Consider the following 15,894-nt stretch of genomic DNA (forward strand, 5'->3'; position numbering starts at 1 on the left):
AGTCTGCCTTTTTTAGATTCCTTTGTTTCTCCCATACTCTTCTGGAGGGCACCTAAAGATCTTAGGGCCCCAACTCGTGGGGTTCTATCTTCTTCTGCTTGTATATTCTCGTCCTCTACTTGAACAGCTTTGCCTTTCGAGTCTGAGGCTCATGAGGCTTGAAAAGTGTTAAAGGTTGCTTGTTTCGGACATTCACTCGCCTTGTGCTGCCCCTTACATATATAACAAGATAAGGGCCAATAAGAATTTTACCCCTGCCACGTATTTCCAGTCGTCTACTGAGGTATTTTACCATCCCCACTAATGTCTCTATCCCCCCACTATTTCTCGATGGGCTCGAACCGTTGCTCTTTCTCCCTCTATTAAGAGATCTTGAGTGTTGCCTCACCTCTTGAGATTCATCAATTAAGTCGAACAATCGTTTGGTTGCTGCATACGCGATTGGGAGATCTTGTATTCTCTGTTCATACAATTTTGTTTTTGCCTACGGTTTCAGGCCTTTGACAAAATAGAAAACTGTCTTTCTCAGACATATCTCTTATGTCCAACATCAACCCAAAAAATTGTTTCACATAGTCCATAATAGTGCCAGTATGTTTCAATTCTCGTAGTTTACGTCTTGCCACAATCTCAACATTCTCGAGAAAGAACTGAGAACGTAACTCTTGTTTTAGTCTCTCTCACGTGTCGATGGTGCACTGACCCTCTTGGATGTCCATGAAACGGAACTTCCTCCATAACTTGGCATCCTCTGCTAGATGCATCGTCGCTAAGGTGATCTTTGACTCCTCAGTCGTTGTGTTCGTAGCTTTGAAATACTGCTTCATATCAAAGATAAAATTTTCTAGTGCTTTCGCATCACGAGTCCCACAAAAGGGCTTAGGCTTGAGTACTTTTACACTGTTGAATTGGACTACACCCCTGGGGCTTGGTTTCCCACCACTCTCATGGTGAGGTTAACTCTTACACTGATGTCCGCAATCTCTGCTTGGACAACATCGAGGGTGCCTCAAAAGTCTTCGGATAATTCAGTCACCATCTGAATTATCGCTTTCTGCGAGCTGTCTAGTTCTTCGACACGTTTTTTCATAAGGGCAACAGAGCTCGACAATCCATCCCCATGCTCGGAATTTTCAGTTCTCATAGCTTTTTCCTCTGGGTTTCAATCCTTGTTAAAAATTCCCTGACGGGCATCCCGCTAAGCGACCAGCCACTGCGTCGATTTCATCGACCTTCTTAGAGACTTTTTGTAACTGAGTTTCTAGGAATCGAACCTGATCAGGAACTTCTATTAAGTAGAAAATTTGCTCTTCTATCTCGCCCAATTGGTCAACATGGGACTTGCCCCATTGTTTCGAAGTAGACATGATCACGACTTCTCAACTTCGCGAGTCAACTTGGCTCTGATACCAACTGTCACAATTGCACCTTCGTAAGAGTCTCGAAGCGATTGTGTGGCACTTTTTCTCGCCCTCGAACAAGTCAACCAATCTAAATCCAAATAGCCAATGACACAAAGAGTGTTTCTCATAATCTCCACCCCGTTCTTGAGAAAATGTTTTAGAAAACAAGTTTAGAGGTATGGAAATAGGCAAGCGGTCAAACACTAAGAAAAGTACATAGAAAGTAAATTGCCTAGCAAAAAAAAATACATAGGATGAAAGCATAGTAAAACGAGGTGGAGGCGAACATGCGACCATAGGTAACACACCCTGGACGAGCATAACTATGACACCATACACGCAAGATATTTGATCATCACCACCTGATTACTGTCATGATGGTCACGATATCTGGTTGACCGTTAGCCTTCTTATATGCTTCCATATAGTAGAGTGACATCATCCAGATCATGTGTTGAAACAATTGGGTTTGCGACAAACGGTACTTCATTGTGCTATACACTCCTGGCACTACACCGAATTGATTTAAGAGGTAAGCACGACCAAGACTGACGCCAAATTCAAGCAGAATACATGTCATGTTGATGCACGTCATGATCGTTGTGCACAAAGAGAAATAACAAATGGACTAGTTGTATTAGATTACTATTTTTCCTGGTATGATTCAATCACAAAATATTTTATCAGACCTGACGGCGTTTATTATTACTGCATGATAAGAGATTTATTATCTTACATTTCTCAAATATATTATATGAATATTATTTAATATTAATTTTTTTTCATCATACAGAATAATTTTGTCCAAGATGTACAACAATATTAAGTTCAACACAATTTATCGGAGTTGGGTTCAATATGTGACCAAACTTTGATTTATGTAGAAAGTATTATTCAACAAACAAGACAACTCAACGTTCCTAACACTAATCGAAGACGTATTCGTTGTAGACGACAATGACAATAAAACGAAGTTAATTTAGATGCATATGAAGATAATCCCCTATGGGGTAAGCTTTAAGAGAGTCGTCTTTTAATTTCCTGTAAACTTCTATTTTGAAATTAAAGAACTAATGTCTCTTTATCTAAAGTAAACTCTACCATATACATGAGTTCTACTTTTTTATTTGTAGGACGTACAACTACACAACAAAGTATATAACTAAGTTTAGTAGAAGAAATTATCAAATCATGAACCCTGTCTACGAATTTGACTTTGACCAAGTCCACCAACGCCGACATGATACTAACTAGATTAAAACATAATCGTGCACCGGATACACGATTATCCTTCCCTCAAAACAACCTTTTTTTTTATCAATACTTTGCATTCCAACACTATTCTTTGAAATTCTTTACCATTTATCCCATTTTTATCATCAATTTCAAAAACCACAATATTCTTGAATTTTATCCCAATAAAAGATAAAAATAGATCCTTCATACTCTTTCCGTATACCTCTCCTTTTTTTTTTTAATAAAAAATAACATATATATATAACTTTCCAAGCAAATTTAATGATAAACCGTTATGAATGTCATATGCCTTTTTTTTACAACATAATATTTAACTCAATTCATAAGTATGTACACTTGACCGCAGTTTGAATTCCTTACTCCACATATTCTTGAAAAAAAATGGAAAAGAAAAAATGATGACCCTTTTTGTTAGCCTATTTTCCTGTTTGTCTCATAGCTTCCACTTGTAATAAGTTACTGGGATTTTATTCTTTTAAAAGGAAATTAATAAATAAATAACACTTTCTTTAGTACAGATGGGGGTAGGTATTAGGAAAAGAGTTGATTGTTTATGATGATCTACCAATCAAAACTTTATTAGTTAAGATATAGAGGTACGATTATAATACCTAATTCGAAACATATATTCTTGACATTCAAATTTCTATCCTCGTACTCAAAATAATAATAATAATCATCATCATCATCATCATGTGGGCCACTGGTGGATCTAAAAAAAGGAATGGATATTTAATATTTTCATTAGAAAAAAGATTAGAAAAATGGAAAGATTCATCATTGAACATATTTCATCACCGTTTTGTTATTATCAAACAATAAGAGATTAATATATTTTGGGCAAAAAAAAAAAAAAAATCTGACCTTTCAACATTACAGAGGGTCACAAGAATGCTTGAAATGAAGCAGGGCATATGCCAACATCCAACATGGGAAGGCAATTATAGTGACAGACTCCACATGATAAAACTTTAAACTTCACAAGTTGTAGAAGAATCAATCAAGGGAATCTTGATCCAACAACATTGCAAAGATATTCCACATTACATGCTCATGCTCCTAAAAAGATTCTTCTCATTTTTCCCAATCTCATCAGATTTTTCATCAATAATTTGATTACCTCATACAACTACAGAAGAGAGAAAAAGTACATGTCCAACCAAAGGCTAAAGACAACTTTATTCAGTAAAAATATTAGACACTTAAAATGTTTTTTTTTCCCCCATCACATCAAGGAGATAAGGCTAGCCTAAAAGCACATCCATCCCTGACCACTACTACCCAAATCCAGCGTGCAGCTTCTGAGAAAACCACAACATTTGACCAAAATATTGATTGATTGTTTGATCGATCCCATGCAAAAAGCAGTGATTTTCAATACCACTAGCCCAGCCAAACCCATCATCAATATTGAAGGAATGAATCGACTTACAGGCGGGAGATCAGTAGTGGTACCGATACTGGCTCCTCAGCTAGGACGGGCTGGAATATGTTTAGTTCTCCGTAACGCTCAAGTACACGCATCCTGCAGTCCTCGGCAGCCATTACACCAGTTGCGAACGCACCATGCACAGATCCTGGGAAACTTGTGCTTGTTGCCTCACCTGCAAAGAATATGTTATCAATGGGGATTCTCAACTTCTCATACAAATCGTGGGGCTTCCCAACTATGTCATAACTGTACGATCCAAGTGTGTCAACATCTGTACCCCATCGGGAAACAAGGAAATTAATCTGCAAATTTGGAAATTGTGATGAGTTTTTCTAGTTCCAAAATAGCTTTTTGTGTGCACAATTTAAATCCAACTACGATTTATTTGAATATTTAAAAAAGAAGAAATCTAACTGGGTCAGATGCATCCGGAAGAATTTTCTTGAGTTGTGTAAAAGCGAAATTAGCAGCTGCTTCATCGGACAATTTCTCTAAGTCTTCGGCCAGCTGCCCGGCAGGCATGTAAACGAGAACAGAATGACCAGTGGCCTTGTGAAGATTGAGAAAGTAGCTGCATTCATATGTTGTTTCCGCAACCACTCCTAGAAACTCCACATTCGGCCAAAACACTTGTTCAAAATGCAGTATTATTTTATTCTCTACCCCTACCCCAAGATCAGATATGGCGGATTCCTTCCAGTCTGGGAGCTTAGGTTCGAATTTTATGGTATTGGCTTTGAGCACCCCAAGAGGGACAGCAACAATAGCAGCATCAGCAACAAATGTTGTCCCATCTTCGACTGTGACCTTAATTTCATTATATCGTCTAATTACTTTTGAAACCCTGAGAACCAAAGAAGGAAGATTCTAAATCATAAGCTGAGGTCTTGGTCAAAATATAAATCACAAGAAAGAGAAAGTAGAGGACAAACTTTACCTGTGACCCAAACGAATATCAAGACCCTTTGCAAGAGTGTTGATAACAGGAAGGTATCCCCTTACCATTAGCCCATGACCTCCAGGCAGCAACTCTTCCTGGAATAATCAGGATCACATTTTTAGAAAACTAGGAAAAGATTGAAGAGAATAATGCATGAAAAGAACAAAACTAATCCTAAAGTTTTAGGTCACAATTGATTTTATCTCTGAAGTGTGAGCGTCTTGCCCATATTATTCCCAACAAGTCATTTTTTATCGGTGGAAAGGTGCATGTGCAACATTAAAAATTGAATATGGTTCTATACTTAATCCATCAAAATTTAAGACACTAAAATTAGTATCAAATTAGTTAAATTGTCCACAAGTAAGCATCTTGCCCATATTATTCCCAACAAGTCATCTTTTTATCGGTGGAAAGGTGCATGTGCAACTTTAAAAATTGAATATGGTTGTATACTTAATCCATCAAAATTTAAGACACTAAAATTAGTATCAAATTAGTTAAATTGTCTCAAGTAAACATCAAGTCCACCAATCGCTACTCCCATCATAGAATATTGCCACACAAATAGAAACAGCAACAAAGTGAACAAAAAGATGAAGCAGCTTTTGTCCGAAATTACATGGATTTTCCCTCTCTCGTCTGATCTGTTTCCAGACTAAATCAGGTCTGGAAGTCAAGGGGGAAAAGGCAAAATGATTATGCCACAAAGCAAGTAGTCAACAAGAAAAAACAAAGGAGACTAGTGCTCAAGTAGTCAAAAGCTAATAAAACTGGCATGTGCTAGAATGGAACCTGTCACTGTCAATCTTGTATACCATTTAATAATTTTTCAACTGCCTAATTCTCTAAACAAAGGAAAATATTTACTTCGTAATGGGCCATGGCCAATGAGGGATTCCAATTTCCAAGTAATGATTGCACCTCTACGTCCATCTGTCCATAGTGAGGAGAGTAATGACTGGAGAGGCAGTTATAACTTCTAGTTCATTTTGTGTTCAACACCATGAGGGAGTGGGTGAGCATTCGAACCTTTGACCTTATGGTCTAAGGTCGGCAGTTCTAACCCTTAGTTCATAAAATGCCAAATACGGAAAAATTGATGCAATAGACACAAAAACTATCTTACCTTTATATATTTTCATAAGGATCTAGATAGAATGACCTGATTGTATAATTTCATTGCTGCAGGTTAAGTATCACGCCAAACATAATATCAATACCATAACAGAATTAGAAAGATCATCCAACATTGTTCACTACATTTTTGTTAATTGTTATGATTGTACCTAGAAACTAGAGATCAATTGACATTGCAACTACACTACTATAAGCCAATATCATTCGAACATGCAAAAACTTTCAGCTTCCATGAATTAACGACAATAGATGCAAAAGCAAATACTCATTTCTATTTAGTGATCACTATACGGTCCTCTAACATAGGAAGAAAGAGATTATTGGATTATAAAGACACTAATCATGGAGTACCTGATCCCAACATTTTAGTGAGATAGTATTGGCATCTGCAGCAAACCATCCTTCCATCCTACAGAGATACCATTGAAGAACCTTGTGGGCAAGCCCATCCATCCTGTTTAAGGATGTTTATCGGTTAGTGTTGAAAATGAAGCAAAATAAGGACAAGTTAAAATAACCACATCGAGAGAGAACATACTTCAATTCTGGTCTTCTTTCAAAAACAATTGAGAATGCACGAGTTATAGTCATGTCCTCAGTATATTCATCTCTTATTTTATCAGCCTGTATAAAGCATAGGAGATTGACTCAGAGAAGTGGCCACACAATCAAAAGGAACAAATAATAAAACTTAAATAAAATCGAGCAAACCAGAAACTTCAAACCTCAATGTTGATTTCTAAGGACAACTTACCTCTTCTAAGACGGCCTCAAATACTTGACCAACTTTTGTCACTAGCTCTTGAGGAACTTGTTTCCCTTCCATATCAAAGAGTGCATAACTGAAAAACACATCGGATTTATAACGATTCACATATAGCAATAACGATGGTAAGAATTCTAATAAAGGAACATATTTGCTCCATATCTGATAAGGGTACAAACATAAAAACAAAACCCACCAAAACTATACTCATGACTAGATGATGGAAAATAGAGCATTTACCTTTCTAAGTCATGGTCGTATAATACAGAGTTGTCCTCACTGGTACGGTACAGGGGTAATCCTAATTTGCCAATTAAGGGGGCCAACGGATTCTCTTTGCATACCCCATGTAACCTGAAAATCAACAGAAAAGTGATATTATAACATAAATGTGGGTGATGAATGTTAGTTTCTTTAGAAAAAGGCCATTAAAATAACAAACTTACCACGAAGCACCAAGATCAACAGGAAAACCAAATGAATAATTTGTATAAATGCGACCACCAAGTCTCTCCCTTGCTTCTAACAAGATAACCTGTTCAATGGAAGTTAAAAAATTATCTAATTGAACGTAAAAACTTGAAAGAAAACACCAAAACGCAAGCAAGTAATCTAAGTTATCCAGTTTTCTTTAACCAGTCAAGGAATTGGTTTCCTATTGTTCCCCTTCACCAAGCATGGTTGAAGGCTGTGGCAGACTTTCGATGTCAAGCTTCTGCCACCAGTTAACTATTCGTTTTCAAAGATATTGATGGAACAAAACTAGAATATCTGCAAACTTGTTTTTCCTCATTTCAGGAAGATCCATTTAGAAGGGAAAAGGTCAAAGGTCTCCCAAATGACATCGTGGCTATGTCACTTCACTGACATAATACTCTAGCAAATATACCTTCCGAGTCAAGGGATGCAATAAAGCTAACAAGTTTCCTAGGATAATCATAAGCAGCGGTAAAAGGGTGCAGGGGGTTTTAGTTTTTGGTTTCTTTAGGTCCCCTCGCCATGTGATGTCATAAATTTAATGGTAGAGACAAAAAAACATAACGCAACATAGGTAATCTGAATGTTATCATAGCTTGTGACTGACTTAATTTTTTTGGTTCTATATTATAGTACATACCTGAAAGGAAGCATCATGAAGAGCACGAGCAGCAGCTACTCCAGCAATGCCACCACCAATGACAATCACCGAAGGTGATCTTACCTGTCCTTTCTCAGGACTTGAATGGCAGACAGCTGCATCAACCAAATTCTAATATGAGCAAACACACTTAAGGTTATATAAACTATTTGCAGTCTACATAACAGGAATATAACAAAGATTCTCATTCTGTAATTAAGCACAAAAATATAATATTGGTGCAGACAAATATATTAACAATTCAAATTAGAATCACACGTCGTTCCAACGTGTAGAGACAATCTATGCCAGAAAGCCTTTAAAAATTTTGCATCCTATTTCACCTTCTTTTGATAAATTTAACATGCATATCCGGAAGCTTTGTTTCGAAGCTATTCCAAAACGATTAGCACTACTTTCCTCCATTGAAAAAATTAAAGTTCAGAGATCCCGATAAATTGCACGGACAGCATCTCATTAAGTTGTATCAATAATGTACGAGTAGAAACCACTAATATTTACTAAATCAAGAACAACAACATAACAAACAAACAAACAATTAGGATATACCCCTCAAAACGATCGATCCTAAACATAATCTCCCTATTTCTCGAATCGATCTCTGTATTTCATCAAACCAAATTAAGCCGCATTTGGCATTTTCAGCTGATCATGCTTTCTCGGAAGTTGCACAACATGAAGTACTTAAGCAGACGTAAATAGGAGTTAAAAAAATAAACAAATAAAAGTTAATAGGAAACACGAATAGAGGAGAAAAGGGGGTACACCGGACCTTTACGAAGTTGGGAATTACTCCTCGAACCAGACTCCATTGTTGAACGACGAGCAGCAATCAACTTAAGTCGTCGGTTTATTATTAAGAAAATGATTGGAATCAGGATTCAAATGCAGTAATAACAAGGGATCAATGGATTTATTGTCGAAATTAAACAAAGAAGGAGTCAATTGAGGGGAATAATGGAGAAGAAAAAGCAAAAGACAGGTAATGAAGTGATTAGAATTAGAACTCAAGTTTAAACCCAGCTTTCCCAACCAGTTCATGCGCCTCGGTTTTCGAAATTCTCAATCAACCAAACTCCTCCTCGTTCTTCAGCCAACTCCAATCGATCAAACCCGAAGAAATCCACGATTACGATTCAAAAAACGTCCGCTTAAGTTCTACAGAAAAGCGATCGCGATCTCACACCTCCGATTGCCGAACGAATCAAAACAAAATCTCTCCGATCCGTCAAAGCATAAAGAAAACCCCCAGATCGAAACAAAAATCAGAGAGGAAACGAAAGGCAAATCGAATTCTCGTGAAAGCGAAAACACTTTCCGTGCCACTGAGAGGATGCTACGTTCCCAAAATTATGAGCCCTCGTTGAATTTATAGACAAAAACACGGAGACAAAATTTTTGTTTTCAATTTTGAAAAACAAACCATGCAAACCTTACGCGCGTGAGGTCACGTACGCCACGTGTTGACTTCTGAATGGAATATCAAGGTCGGCGGATGAGAGTATTGTTCACCGCCAAACTATGGCACGTGGGAATACAAAAAAATGGCCTTGGCTTGTTTCTAGGAAGGCGGAGCTGTAAATATTTTAATTGTGGAATATTGTAAGAACAAATATATGCTATTTTTAATTCACGTTGCATTTTCTTTTTAATAACAATGGTAAAATTATGTATTTAGACTTAAATTATATATATAAAAAAAAAAAAAAAAAACATTTACGAACTTTATGTAGATATAAGTTTTATTTAGTATATGGATATAAAGATTTGAACTTTCAAGCAAAAAGTTAAGTCATTTGTTAGGATATGTTCCCTTTGACAATATACATTAATTATGTTCTTAGACTTTGAGAGATTTTATTTTTATTATTTTTTCTTTTAATAATATCATGGAATTAAGAATCGAACTTCAGACATCGAGATCAATGGTAAAATTTTGTAACAAATTGAACTATGCTCATAGTTCATGTCGATATAGACCTCAATTATTATTGTTTTTTCTTAACGAAGGGCCTCAATTCTTATACAATGAAAAAATTTATTTTTTATCTTGAACTTTGTATTTTTTTTTTAAATATCACTGGAGAGTGAAATTGTTTAAAGGAATATATATATTTTCCTTTATTAAAGATTAAAATTTACTTGATATGTGATGTATAAAATTAAAAAGTATAGACCTTGTTATTATTCACAACTACATAAAAGATAAAAAATTAAGATGGTTGTTATTAATTATTTTATTTTAACTCACATCACAACAAATCTTATAATTAAAATAAAGATGAGTTTTTTTTGTCCATAAAAAACAAAAGAAATAATTGTTTCAAATGACTTAGAAATATTTTTAAATATAACAAAATTTTATTACATATCATCCATCAATATTAATAGATGAATATCAATATTTATTATTAATAGATCTATATTTTACTATGTTTATAAATAAATTGGCTCATTTTTTTATATTTGAAAAGAATCATGAAAAATATGTGTTTTTTTAAGCATGGAATTTTAAAATTAAAACATAATTTGTTTTCTTTTGAAATATTTTGTATAATCTGTGCATAAATCTTATGGTCGTATTTTATTATTGATTGACCTAAATTTATGCAATTTTGTTTTTTTATAATAAAATATTTTAAGAATGAGATTATCTTAAACGTGTTGTCAACACTAGAATCGATTATATATGACGTATGAGACAGAAAAAAAGAGAACAAATGTTGACTCGCAAACGCCAATTTAGTTCATGAATCTTCTTTTCATCCTTTGAATTCATGATTGTTTTTGCTGGCTATATTTCGATTAAAATACTATACTTTTAAATATTCTTCTACATGCTTAATGTTTTCATATACATCTTTAATATTATTAATCATGTTTTGTACTATTTTAAATTTTCTATTTTTAAATTAAAAAAGAAAAAAGCTTCTTATTTTAATTTTTGAATTCAAGATTATTCTAGTTTCTAAACTTTGTCATAAATTTTTATATTTTTTTTTCAATTTTTATCTCCAAACTATTCAAATGAGTATTTTGGTCCTTTTCTTTTTTAAATGACTATCTTGATCATTACAATTTTTTTTTTTAATTTTAACAAATTAATAATAAAGCTTCAAGTATATATGTGTACTACAAGTATGCAAACATGATTTCAAATCACACAGGTTATATCACAAGCATTTGACAAAAAGGTTTTAGGGTAAAATATAAATAATAATAATAAAGTAACATAGCAAGACAAAAAATCATTACTAAAATAGTTTAAAAAATTAAAAAATTAAAATAGATATTTTAAAATTTTAAAGATAAAAAAATCCTACCAAAATGAGGTTAAAATCCATTTAAAACTAAAATAAAGAATTGTTTTCAAATATTAAAAAAAAAAAAATGAGCCAGATTGTTTACAAATAATTACCCTAAAATCAAACAGATGGGTAGCATGTTTCTAAATTGATTAGGATGTTACTTTAATTATTTAATTTAATAAAAGACAGCAAAAAAAATGATAGCAGCTAAAAGGGACATCTCCCCAAACCATGATTTGAAGCAACTCCAAGATTTGGGGATTGTGAAACTTCTTTTTGTTTGCTAATCGTCATCTAGTGATTAAAAGTTGGTTCCTAAGATTAGAAAGAGGGTGTAGCAATTATTCATAAATTTAAAAAGCTTCCTAGCTTTTATGTTAGTTGATGAAGGTCTTTCATTAATAATATCCAAAATTCAGGTAGAGAGATTTTTTTTTTTTGTTCGAGGAGAATTCTCGTTTAGACCGTACATAGAAAGGAAGTTAGAGGAGAAGAAGAAACTAATCCCTCTCATCTCGTTTACCTCTTTTTATATATTATTATTGTTTTTTTTTTATAAATAATATATTGTTGTTGTTTGTGTGAAATTAACCTTTTTAGCGAAAAACTAACTATTTAATTAAAATAAAATAATTTATTTAAGAATTTATTTTCAAATAAAGAAAAATGACTGAATTTATTTACAAATATAACAAAATGTCACTGTCTATCAGTGAGATTGCAATAGACTTCTATAATTGAATGATAGAAGTATATCGCAGTTTATCACTTAGTTACATTTTACTATACTTGAAAGTATTTTCAACAGTTTTACCATTTAAAATAATTATAATTTATTTTTAATTTTATTGATTCCTTCTAAAACGGGCATAATTCAATTTAAAGTATACCTTGTGTTAATGACAATGAGATTTATCGTTAGAATTTAATACTTAAAAATATTTATTTTTTCTTTTGTAATAAAAGTAAAAACCCACGAAAAATATTTATTTTTCTTTTGTAATAAAAGTAAAAACTCATGGGTATGTGATACCTAAAGGCAAACCATGGGTATCTGATACCTAAGGATGAGTACGTGATACTTAAAGGTAAATCATGGGTATGTGATGCTCTAGTTGATTGTATTTCTCTAAAAAACTCAAAAACTCAATGTATTCATATGTATGTTACCACAGAGTTTTAGTCTAGGTGGGAGTTTGTTGGGTTTTATGTCCTATAACTTGTGGTTTGTAAACAATAAACGTATTCTGTAAATCGATAAAGTTGTTATTGAATATATGAATTGTTTATTTCGTTTTTTGAAATAAATTCAATAAATTAAAAGATTCAGGACTATTACATGAATACTTGAATTTTTTGTGAAGACATAAGAATTGAATCATGTTCGAGTAAATAGTCAAAATGATCTGATAATGCGACCAAGGATCACTTTGTTGGTAGATGTGCATTAATCTTGGGGAAGAAAAAAAAAAGGAAATGGAGACAAGAATCCATCCCACCGTCCACCCTCGGAATAAATGTCATATTCATAAAGAAAAATGTTAATTGTGATAATGTCTTGTGTTATAGCTCAAATTCATTTCACCTTTTTTTTAAAATAATAATAATAATAATAATAATTAATTAATTAATTGTCTAACTTTTCCTTTTATGAAATTGAAAAGTGGATTTCAATAATTCAATCTAATAATTTGAAAATCCACTCGCACACGATTATTTTAAAAAATATTTCTGAACTCTGTTAAAGAAGGCTAATTGACTAAAAAATTTAAATTAATATGTGAAAACAAATTGAATATCATATTTTAATAAAAAGAAACTCAAAGAATAACTATAAAATGTCTAGGACGCTCTCCATTCATTGTAAAGAATTTCACATTGAAAACATGGGAGAACTCAATTGATTTTGAGGTGATGCTATCATTTAATATGGTATCAAAGTATATGAAACTCAACTGACTGACATTCGTTTAAGAAGAAAAATATGATATGATTTAAGAACAATGAACTCAAAATACATTAGAAAGATAAAATTTTATAATCTTTAAAATATACATAAGTTACTCTTTTCATTACTAATTAGTTATGAGGTAAAATTCTATATTATTTAGCATTTCTATCCGAATATAATAAAAAATAAAATTTTTAGGATAAATCTAATTCATCCTAAAACTTTCTTTTTTATAATATACTCATTAAATCATCATTGAATTCAATAAGAGGTCAAGGAATCAATTTCAAGACTACCTTAAATAATTACTAAACTCAAAATCTTAGATGAATTTAATTATATAAATAACCAAACCATACTCCCTCTATATGTGGAGGTTATTTGTGATATCATTAATATTTTTGGAATCAAATTTGGATTTGGAAGCCTCTATGACATTCTGCCATTCTTCTGGAAGCCTTTCGCTATTGATTCTTTTGCTATTGAAAAAGTAGACAACTTTGAATGGTAAGAAAGAAAGTTCATACTAATTAGTTCAAAATAATTATTCCAAATTTGAATTTATTTTTTAGTTCCAATTTATTAATAACAAATAAAAATATGACAATTATCCATATGATTTGAATGTAATTTTTGATTTGGTTCCTACATGATTTTAGAAGTATTAATCTTTTTTAGAGTTGTTTGAAAGTTTTATTTTTTAAAATAATAAATAAAGGTTTGAAAGTTTTAATGGGTTGGTTATGATTTTGGGTTTAGTCTCAATATAGGTATAGTTTGGTTAAACTTTACTGGTTGTCTTTTAAAATATTGTATTTTACCAACTCAAAAAGAAAAAACCTATGTTTTACTTAATCTTAAACCCTGGTATGATCGATTAGTATAGTTAACAAAATAATAATAATAATTACGTTAGTATAGTCCAACCGTGATTAACAATATTCATTTCATTGATGAGTATCAAGGGTGAGTATTGGTTGGTTGGAACTGGTTTTTCGATCAAACCGTCTTCGAACTGACTATAGTCGATTTAGTAAATGTTCAAACCAACATTGACCATCGAGGAGTAAAAGTCGGTTTGGTTGGTTTTATTCTTTAATTTTTTGATTTGAAGTTTTTTCAAATTATCGACACTCGACTTTTACGAGCATGAGATGCAAGTTCGTGGGCAACTAATTTTTTTTTACATAGCCAAAGTTGTCCAAGTAATTTCACTTTTCAAATAATTATGTACAAAATTTCAAAAAAAAAAAAAAAAAGGAAGAAAAAAGAAGGGAAAAAAGGAATTACATTTAATAAGATAGGAAATTCTGAACATTAGTCATTAATTTCCAATTTTGGCAATGGATGAAAATATTGGGAATGGAAATAATGGTTGGACACGGAACTTAGCCGTGGCCAAAGGCACCAAATTTTCATTTCAAAATGTTGAAATTAGAAATAATGGCTCTGGAAAGATCCTTAAATCTTTCAGTTTAACTGACTACTTTCAAAGTAGTCTGTTTTTTTTCAAAGAAAGGACTAAAATATTGACGACATTAAAATTGAAATTTTAATTTTAATTTGCGAAATTTTTACATATATCAAATTAATTACAGAAATAGTAAAATAAATACTAATAGATAGTGATAGATTTCTATAAGTGTCTATCAGTGATAAATTTCCACAAGTTTTTATCATTAATAGATATTAATAGATTTCTATCAGCCTCTATCAAAGAAGATTAAAGTTTTGCTATTTTGTATAAACAGTTTTTCTTATTTTTATATTTTTGGAAATTTGCCCTCCACGATCATAAACGTAGATAACATAAATATAGTAAATACGTAAATAATTTAGATCATTCGAAGTATCAAATAACAAATTCAAGACTTTCCAACAATCTTAATCTTGAAAAAATATCATCACGGATAAGTTTTCATCGAAACATTCGTTAAAAAGGTATTCTCATATGACATTTTGGCTTTTTGGAAATCTAAAACAATTCTATTGCAATTTTGTTGAGTATTTTGATTTTCAAATGTGTGTTATGAATTATATATAAATATTATTGTACAATATATTTTAATTTGACAAAAATAAAATGAGTTTATAACCTGCACTACTAATCAAAATGAACATAGATTAACTGGTATCAAATATGTATTATTAACTTCAAGATCAGATGTTTGATCCACCATCTCACATATTGTTTAAAAAAAAAAAAGAAAAAAGAAAAAGAAGGTTTAAATTTCAACATAAATTTTTATATTTAATAGATCCATTAATGTTTTAATACAAAACGTGTATGTCAAGAACATATTCAATATAAAATTAAAATTTTAAATAAATATTTTTAAAGTTGAATGGTCAATGAGATATAAAATTGAAAATGTGGAATTCAAATTTTGTTTGTCTCATTTTTAATATTTTTGTGGAGCTAAAACTAATTCTCATGGAATAAAAATTATGGATCGCCTATTTGAAATAGAATTGGCTTTATTTTACTAAGCTAACTAGTGTTTATTATTTCAATACTTAAACATAGGAAAGTTATTTTAAATGACAAAATTGTTAAAA

At 32.0% G+C, this 15,894-nt stretch overlaps 1 protein-coding gene across 2 annotated transcripts; it reads right to left on the reverse strand.

Annotated features, from left to right (window-relative positions):
• Positions 1–3,814: 3,814 nt before the first annotated feature.
• LOC150034259 (polyamine oxidase 2-like) lies at positions 3,815–9,423 on the reverse strand. Of its 2 annotated transcripts, XM_090316949.1 has the most exons (11): positions 9,110–9,422; positions 8,849–8,912; positions 8,056–8,171; positions 7,385–7,473; positions 7,179–7,292; positions 6,927–7,014; positions 6,711–6,796; positions 6,524–6,626; positions 5,030–5,127; positions 4,507–4,936; positions 3,815–4,394 (listed from the first exon to the last, which is right to left on the reverse strand). In XM_090316949.1, exons 2-11 carry the CDS (start codon positions 8,886–8,888, stop codon positions 4,089–4,091), a joined length of 1,470 nt encoding a protein of 489 aa, XP_090173075.1. In that variant the 5' UTR covers positions 8,889–8,912; positions 9,110–9,422; the 3' UTR covers positions 3,815–4,088. The 2 variants fall into 2 exon arrangements, with proteins under 2 accessions (XP_090173075.1, XP_090173074.1); XM_090316948.1 differs by having other exon boundaries at positions 8,849–9,423.
• Positions 9,424–15,894: the final 6,471 nt, after the last annotated feature.

Source organism: Benincasa hispida, chromosome 9 (genome assembly GCF_027475165.1).
Source record: "Benincasa hispida cultivar pf3 chromosome 9, pf3_genome.v1.1, whole genome shotgun sequence".
NCBI lineage: Eukaryota > Viridiplantae > Streptophyta > Magnoliopsida > Cucurbitales > Cucurbitaceae > Benincasa > Benincasa hispida.